Consider the following 9687-nt stretch of genomic DNA (forward strand, 5'->3'; position numbering starts at 1 on the left):
GTATATAGAAAACTCTTCCGTTTTTCCTCTCACAGCCGAAACTATTGAGCATAGAAATTGAAATTTGGTATAAAGGTTCCTTAGAAAAAGTGCATAGGAGAACTAAGAGAGCATTTTTTAGAAGTACTCCCTTAAGGTGGTAAAATTCCACGCGAACGTGAAATTCAAACCGAGGGCTAAAAGCTAGTATTTTTTTAAACTGATGTTTTTTTGAAACAGCTCATAAAGATGGTTGAAGTGTAAATTGTCTGAAATATGATGATCATGTTGAAAATATTGAAAAGGTTCCGAGTTACGGCAGGAGACTAATACTACTAACTAGGGCGCTGTTTGTTATTTTCGGGGACGAATTAAACTTTTCCCCTTATCTTTCCTTGATAACTTGTTTGGGGGAAAATAACATCATACATTTCCATTCCCCCTCATTTGGGAAAAATACATTTATAATATTTAGTTTTAGATAATAAGATGTATCGTAATTTACAATTTCAGTAAAAGCCGTTGAAAAGCTTATAGCTTTCCGAATCAATAAAATTACCGTAAATTCCATTATTATTCTTGTATATTATGATGTATATTAACGTTGTGTATGTGATGTTTCCAGCTTGAAGACGCGCGAGGGCAACGTGCGCGTGTCCCGCGAGCTGCCGGGACACTCGGGCTATCTGTCGTGCTGCCGCTTCCTCGACGACAACCAGATCCTCACCAGCTCCGGGGACATGACTTGGTAAGCACACACATAATGTCCTTGATACTGGTACAGAAGAGAATTGCCTTCTCTTCTGTAAACTGTTCAGAGTTCAGCTATGAGTAGAATTAGCGATGGAATTTCTTATTCACCAGGCGTAGTCAATGTTTATTTGTCTGGAGAAAAATCTTCGATGGAAATAAACTAGGCCCTAAAAACATGGCTGTTTTGAGGTGTCCGATTTCAATGCTGTATAGATTGGTTGATCAAGAACACTGGATAAGAACATCATTGAAACAACATTTATTTAGCTGTGTAACGTTAAGTCCCGGTCTTTCCATTTTAACCGAGTTGCTAGTAAATTTAAGCTCGGAAAAATGTATTAAAATTACATTGTTGCACAACATAACATATGAGTTCATTTCAAGTATCTAAATGTATATGTTGTTATGTTTATCCTGGACTGAATTATGGTGTTTGTGTTCCAGCGCCCTTTGGGACATCGAGACGGGCCAGCAGTGCGGCCAGTTCACAGGACACACGGGCGACGTGATGTCCCTGTCGCTGGCGCCCGACCAGCGCACCTTCGTGTCGGGCGCGTGCGACGCCAGCGCCAAGCTGTGGGACATCCGCGACTGCCAGTGCAAACAGACCTTCCCGGGCCACGAGAGCGATATCAACGCTGTTACTGTGAGCATATCACACACCCTTAACAATACATCTAACATAATACTTTATTCACACGTCAGGTAGCTCAAAACTAGTAAAATTGTCTTTGAGACATGCTGAAATTCAAATTAACTAATCTACTACTAGAGTCAACGTTGAGAGCAATATAATGTTAATAGTCATAATATCACAACAAAATTTGAGTGCCTAGTCTCATTTACAATCAGTGCTATTCCTCAATATGTATACGATCAAATGATGTAACTAATAACGCGCATGGTCAATAAGAAAGATAGAATAACAGTATTTTTTGTTTTTTATAATGATATCCTAGCGAGTTAATTTCCTAAATCGCAACAGTATGTCTGTGTCTAACATAGTGTTTGTGTTGTGCAGTTCTTCCCATCCGGGTTCGCGTTCGCGACCGGGTCGGACGACGCGACGTGCCGCATGTTCGACATCCGCGCCGACCAGGAGCTGGCCATGTACTCGCACGACAACATCATCTGCGGCATCACGTCCGTGGCCTTCAGCAAGTCGGGCCGCCTGCTGCTCGCCGGCTACGACGACTTCAACTGCAACGTGTGGGACTCCATGAAGAGCGAGCGTGCCGGTACGTACCACACAACACCTGCTATAGTCCAGAGTAACAGTCCGTTTATATGCCGACTGTCTCTGGGCCGCTTCCGGTAGTACATATGCGATGTCCACGTAGAGGTCTCGAGTTAAAAGCCTAGAGAGTAGAGTGTACATGAGTATTGGTGCCCATCTTGCACAAACAATATGCTGCCAATAAGTTTGGGAAGGAAAGAAAAGCCTACATACCCAAACAAAGCATGCATTTTAGGGTAGCCATTTAAATAAGAGCGTCTTTGCAGAAAATTGCACAAGCACTCTTATCTGAAATTATCATCACACATTAACATCATTCGTCGTTTTGCGTCATTCGCATTATATTCAAATGTAAAAGTCCAGTATAATACAAAGCTTGTTCTCTTTTTGAGAGACTGCACATTGTATTAAAATATGTGTACTTGTTTGTCGACAGGAATCCTCGCCGGCCACGACAACCGCGTGTCCTGTCTGGGCGTCACCGAAAACGGCATGGCGGTCGCCACCGGCTCCTGGGACTCGTTCCTGCGCATCTGGAACTAAACCACCCCCTAAACAACCCCCTACAAACACACACCCTCCCCAAACACACCCCCTACACACTGATGCACGTAACTGTACTATGTGACGTCATATCCGTTTCTAGTTTTGTATTTAAACGCGGTGTGTGAATGTGTTAGCTTCGAACGGCGGTCATCACCGTCTTACATGAAATGGTATAAGGAATATCGGGGCGGCCGTCTGTTTTAACTTAATTCTGTATAAAGACTTGTCCAGTCATCCTACATAATCATTTCTGATCTGATGCACAAATGGTTTACTGTAGATAGCTGTCGTATTGCGCCTTATATACGGGGACATATATACTGATACGTTATGTGTCGACACAAACATTCGAGCACGCAATACGACGCAAGCCGCCGGGTGTCAGCCCGTACAAAAGTAACTCGCTTTATTTATTTATAATTATAATTTCTAACAATATTAAAAAAAGCATTTAAACAACTTTTTAGGGAGGTATGTAGTTTACATTGTGTGTATGTACTTGATGCGCGCGCGCGTGCGTGTGTGTGCGTGTATGTATGTGTGTGTGTATGTGTGTGTGCGCCTCATGCGGATCCATGGTTCACATAACAGTTATATAATTATATATTGGAAGTAATGTTATGATTAATCGTTTGTAACGTTAGACGCTGGGCACCTTTCCACGGAGGGGTCGAAGGCAGCCGGAATCATTTACTTTTTATTGGTGAGTTCATTTATGTTATATACAAAACTATAGTTTATTTACACTGAGCTTGTCATCAACTTAGCAAATGTAACAAACAAGTCTAGTTATATATGAGTAATTTTCGATAAAAACATGGATAAATCACCTCAGTTTCATCAATTAAAAAAACTTAAACTAACTAACGTGTGAAACTTCACGTTACACTTTTATTTACAATAGAATACGGGAATTACGGCAAACACGTATAGAATGAACATGCTTGACGTTTCGGCGCAAGTTACACTGGCCGTGGTCGCAGGCTGACTCAACTAAGTTGATCCGAACTCAGTGTAGCAAGACTCCTTACAAATGAATGTTTTCTCTTGAAAATTAAACTGATTTTTATTAGCAAACGATAGTCTATAGTAATTCCAATCTTTCATATTTCTAATACTATTTGTATGAATTAGACTTGTCATTGATAAGTAGCTTTGTTTGTATTTTTATATTACATTCACAAATCTTTGATGTATCATTGTCATTTACTTTAAATCTAGTTTTAATGTTGTTTGTTGTGGGACAATTTTAACATGTACTTAATATAAACTTTTCACTTACAATAACTACTGAGCTATATACATCGACTTATACCGAGTTTAATACCTTGTTAATTCTCGACGTTTCGGCCAAAATTACATCTTTGTTAGGCTTTCCTTTCATCCTGATAAAAATCGTGTCGGTCGAGCACAATTAATGTTCAATAGGCTCATTGTTAATATCGAAACGTGGATGTATTTCATAAATCTCTGCCTACACCTTCGGGTATAACAGGCGTGATATTATGTATATATGTCGGTCTAACGTACTATCAGCCGCATATAAACAAAAATATCGACTGCTCACGTCAGCATTGTTAACCAGTGTCCTTTAAAACGTTATGACGTACGCGGCTGACGTAAGCGTAACAGGAAGGAAAGCCTTATGCCCGAATCACACTTTAGGACAGACGCAATAACTATTTAGTCTGTTCTAAGTAACTGTTTACGGTATTATTACAGAAAAAAAAAACGATTTTGATTTGTTTAATACGTAAATAGTAATAGTCTAAGATCCGACCGCGTGATTTATACGTTCACATGTTTGATTGATGAAATATAATTTTTATCGATATTTATAACTAAACCAATGCAGATCCGCAAAGGTGGCCATCCAAATTTGGCCGCAATTAATTTTAATTAAAATGTAATTAATTATTTATTGTTGATCAATTACGTTCACTTGTTATTGTTAAAAAATATATTTCATTAGAAAGAAATATACCTGAGATACCGAGAAAGGTCAAGGTGCCATCCCTCACTTGGCCGCAACCTAATGTCAGCCAGGTGTAAACAGGTATAATTTCGTTAAATATATACGTTCATAATGTATTATCATGTTATACATACCAAATTGAAGATTAATTCTTTCCCTACATGATGAGATATAGGTGCCTATGCAAAAATGCCCGCAAATAGTGACTGCCAACGATAAAAGATAAATAAAAGCGAGAGAAACTTAAGATAAACACCGCATGTCGAATAAAGATAGAGCATGCCAGCTGCTTGTCGTTTTCATGCTACTGCGCATGCGTTCATAGACAAGACTAAATACCGTACTGAATATTGCAATCACGTGTTTTTGCCAGTCTTATGCGCCACGTTGTGTTTTTTCAAGTCCAAAATTATAAAACTTTGTTATAATATTAATATTGATATATTTCATTCTTAACGTTATTAAAACGTAAGAATAAAATGAAGAAGTGTTTTTTGTTGTGTTATGAAAAGCAAGAAGTGCTTAACTTTAGTGAAGTATCATTTAAAAAGTGTTTTTTAATGATATTGTTTGTTATTTGTGATTTGATTGAACAATCTTCAGAAGATACAAACGATAAAGATTCTGACGTTTCAACATATGGAGTGACAGTTCTGATGATACAAGTGACGATAGTACGTAAATGAAATTTTTTTCGTTACAAGTACTCTGATATGTATTAATAACTAGCTGACCCGCGCAACTTCGCTTGCGTCACTTAAGTGAATGAGTCAAAATGTACCCCGTTTTTGTAACATTTTTCATTGCTACTCCGCTCCTAATGACTGTAGCGTGATGTTATATAGCCTATAGCCTTCCTCGAAAAATGGGCTATCTAACACTGAAAGAATTTTTCAAATCGGACCAGTAGTTCCTGAGATTAGCGCGTTCAAACAAACAAACAAAAAAACAAACAAACAAACTCTTCAGCTTTATAATATTAGTATAGTATAGATTATCTAACTGTATAATCTTTTTTATCATTTTGTAATTTTTATCATTAAATAATAATAAAGAAGTGTTTGTATTTTTTATCATTTTTTATAATAAAAAAAAAGTTGCATTTTTACGCGAGCTACTAGTTGAGCACCTTATCTATGGACGCATGCGCAGTAGCATGAAAATGACAAGCAGCTGGCATGCTCTATCTTTATTCGACATGCGGTGTTTATCTTAAGTTTCTCTCGCTTTTATTTATCTTTTATCGTTGGCAGTCACTATTTGCGGGCATTTTTGCATAGGCACCTATATCTCATCATGTAGGGAAAGAATTAATCTTCAATTTGGTATGTATAACATGATAATACATTATGAACGTATATATTTAACGAAATCATACCTGTTTACACCTGGCTGACATTAGGTTGCGGCCAAGTGAGGGATGGCACCTTGACCTTTCTCGGTATCTCAGGTATATTTCTTTCTAATGAAATATATTTTTTAACAATAACAAGTGAACGTAATTCTTCAACAATAAATAATTAATTACATTTTAATTAAAATTAATTGCGGCCAAATTTGGATGGCCACCTTTGCGGATCTGCATTGGTTTAGTTATAAATATCGATAAAAATTATATTTCATCAATCAAACATGTGAACGTATAAATCACGCGGTCGGATCTCGTACTATAACTACATTACTGTCCCACCACTGGGTAATGGTCACTTCCCGAAATAAGGGAGGGATTATCGCTTCAGGCTTCTACGCTGACAAAGTCCTGGTGTGAAACTTGTTTCAGTTTATGAGTAAAAGTTTATATAAAATGTTTAAATTGTCCCACCGCACACTCTAGCCATTATGTTTATGTAATAACTCGCACACGTATCAATGTATGACACGATGTCTTTCTTTACAGGTGTTCGTCGTCGCACAAGTGTCGTTCGTACAACTATATACTATCATTAAACGAACCAAATATTAATTATAAATGTATCTATTGCGTTATTTATTAAAAAAACAAACATATTATTTCAATGTGGTTGAACTATATTAAATATTTTTTTTGTTTAGATTAGTCAAACACAGTTTTTTGATATAAGTAAAGAGATTATTGATCTCCATTGACGAAAATGATTTTTTTTGTATCCGTAAAGGCGTTTCCACACGAACGTAACGCGTATATAACGCCACGTAAACGCACAATGCCACTACAGCTATTACACCGCACGGTTCGTGTGTGAACGCCTTAGTATGACGTTCACGATATGTTACTGAGATTCAGAACCTTACATTTTAGGCTTTAAGCGTACAATTACAATGATTTATACTTTGACATGCAATATAATTTATCTATATCCAATTTTATTTGTATCATTATACCCTTTTGATGTAGGGTGTCCTTTGAAACGTTTCAAGAAAACAACCTTAAAAAAACTAGTCTTGGTAGCTGTAAAAACCTACTTGATACATCACAGTATCTAAAAGACTACTACACTATCAAATAGTAATGTAATATTTCAAGGGATAGTCCTACAGTTTCACCTAAACACATAATATAAAACAGAAACAATTAATCGCGTGCGTGCACTATATAAGTGTCTCTTAGATGCATTTTATCTCTCTCCATTCCTATGTTTGGCGTATTGTCGTTTATTAATCTTATACCGGTTGTTATCAACAAATCTGACAGTGTAAGTTAGTGATAACGGTTCTCAGATTTTCGTATAATATTAGTGTCATTCCGGTATGTAATGTTTGCGCGAGAGTTTACTGAAATACTGAATTTTTTACTCTATTTTCAGTCACGTATAAACACCATAGTACATGACTGTTGTAAGCGCAGAAGAAATTCGGGCCTTAGAGCAATTATTGCGGTCTCATCGTGTTGGTGAAGAAACCTTAGAAATATCTAATAAGGTTTACTTTCGCTTATATTCCAACAAGACACTCGAATAATGTGTAATGGTATTTTATACCAATACCTGATGACAAAATTATATAAAAGTTCAGTGGCGATGTGAATGGATATTTCCTCGTAAAGATTGTGTATGGAGGTTGTTGTAAGGCGTTATTTAGTCTCGCGCAAACATAGTACCTTATCATTTTCATTATGCACTATTTTATATGTTTATACGGCTTTCACTATGAATACAGCTATTAACATACTTACCTTACATTATACGACACACGTCGCGACAAACCTACGCGTCCTACCGTCATCACGTATAATGTAACATAAATATGTTTTACTATTCTCATTATATAGTACTTAGTCCGACTTCAATCAATTTTGAAACGTTTAATGGAAAACAATTGAATGTTTTTTCAAATAATAGATGGTTAATTTAACAAAACTAAGCATAAACGGTAGCGTTTTTAATGTCATGTAAGGGTTACCATGTTTAATGTTCTGTGCAAGATTTGTATTCATGCAAATATGATGTATAATCCCTTGGAAGTAAACACATTTAACGTTGGACGGAACATGATGAATATCGACGTCCTCAAGGTTCATTTTACTAGGATAAGCTAGCTTTAGGTACGTAAGGATAATATACATGAAATAAAAATAATAGGCATTTGTAACTCGAACATTCTGTGTTGCTAACTGCAAAAATTCGATGCCAACGTTATTTTTTGTGGTAACACTAGTTTATATTCGTTGCAGTATTTGTTGGGATTTTAAGCACAAAATATTTTATAATTATTGTTTGTCGGCTTTTTTAATTATACAATCGATGGATGGTTGTCGCTGTTTTTTTTTATTTTATTTTTCGTTTAAATTAAGCCTTTTTGTCTTAGATAGGTTATAATATAGATGTTTGTATTAGGCAGACGAGGCCAGACGTGGCGACTATGCGAGCTAACGTATCGATACACTTTGGACACGTATCGATCACAACACAATGTCAATATTTTCATTTCTATAGTTTGTCGTGCTCAATTATCATAATATTTATATCGCACAAAGGCGGCGGAAACTGTAACCCGAACACGAACCTACAATAAAGCTCTAAAGACAAAAAGATGAATGTATTTAATAAAAATAAAATGGCATATCAAAACTTGTCGCTCCGCCATTGTACACTGACATGTAACTGTGTGCATTATTATGTTGATTAAACACGTTTTGACAATTTAATATCTATGTTCACGCATGCATCTATTTGTCTATACGTAAGGTAATTTTGCATTATGGGAATTATTTGTCCAACGCGCGGCCGACACGCGCAACACACGCGACACGCCACAGTGACACGGTCACGCTCGGACTCGATCAGTTGAGAACATGCGGCGTTGGACAAGTAAATAGGATATAATCTGATTAGCTCTGGTCTGCTAGTTTTACGCCTAGGATAAGACTCTTTTTTAAATAATAATAAAACATTGTTTTCTACTGTAATGGCTTCTTTTCAGATCAATGTACGATAACTATAATATAGCATTATATATGTATGATATTTAATGGATAGTTTTGATGGCTCATATTCGGTTTTTTGTCTATTCAGACCAATTTTTCTCACTTTTACATCGTATTATTGGAATGGACTGCCATATTTTAACCTATAAACTATAAATATACTTAAAGCAAGGGATGCAACACACGTACGCTGTACGATCACGTACGACGAAGTACGACGTAGTACGGTAGAGTACGCTCGAGTACTGGGGAGAGCATGAAGCCTAAAACTGAACGATATCAGAACCCAAACGACGCAAAAACCTCAAATTTGTTTTATGAGCTCTTGTGTCCCTAAATTGTATATCATACTCCTTTATATTTTAAAGGATTTGTATACCTTAGTTAACTTTTATTTGCTAGTCCGCGTCTTTAATATGTTTAATGAAAAATAATTATTCTTAGTGGTATAATACTAATTATAATGTATTGTGTAAAATATTTTTTTTAGTTATTATATCAATAAATTAAAATTTGTTTATTTTAATTGCCTCTTTTATTTCCCGTAGTTGTAGCAGTAGAATAGTTATCTTAAAGGAACAACAAATAACTGCATAATTTGTCTTAACACTTTGATTTACCAAATATGTTAAATCGTAAACACAAATTAAACTGTTGGTGTATGTAAATGTTTAATGTTTGAAAGTAATTTTTGATTGAATATTTACATTATATATGAATATGTATCGTTGTGTATGAAGCTAAGGACGTTTTTTAAGCGTCGTACCAATCAGCGTTCTCCCTCTGTCTACCCCT

General features: G+C 36.2%; 1 protein-coding gene across 2 annotated transcripts in view; it reads left to right on the forward strand.

The window, feature by feature from the left end:
* Gbeta13F (guanine nucleotide-binding protein subunit beta-1) overlaps positions 1-9418 on the forward strand; it is a 42383-nt gene extending 32965 nt beyond the window's left edge. For both annotated transcript variants that reach the window (XM_076131141.1, XM_076131142.1), the window contains exons 5-9: positions 605-727; positions 1177-1378; positions 1754-1970; positions 2406-3218; positions 6388-9418. In XM_076131141.1, coding sequence (XP_075987256.1) covers positions 605-727; positions 1177-1378; positions 1754-1970; positions 2406-2512 — 649 coding nt within the window. In that variant the 3' untranslated portion in view covers positions 2513-3218; positions 6388-9418. The remainder of the gene's footprint in view (positions 1-604; positions 728-1176; positions 1379-1753; positions 1971-2405; positions 3219-6387) is intronic.
* Positions 9419-9687: the final 269 nt, after the last annotated feature.

The sequence above is a fragment of the Anticarsia gemmatalis genome, chromosome 25 (genome assembly GCF_050436995.1).
Source record: "Anticarsia gemmatalis isolate Benzon Research Colony breed Stoneville strain chromosome 25, ilAntGemm2 primary, whole genome shotgun sequence".
NCBI lineage: Eukaryota > Metazoa > Arthropoda > Insecta > Lepidoptera > Erebidae > Anticarsia > Anticarsia gemmatalis.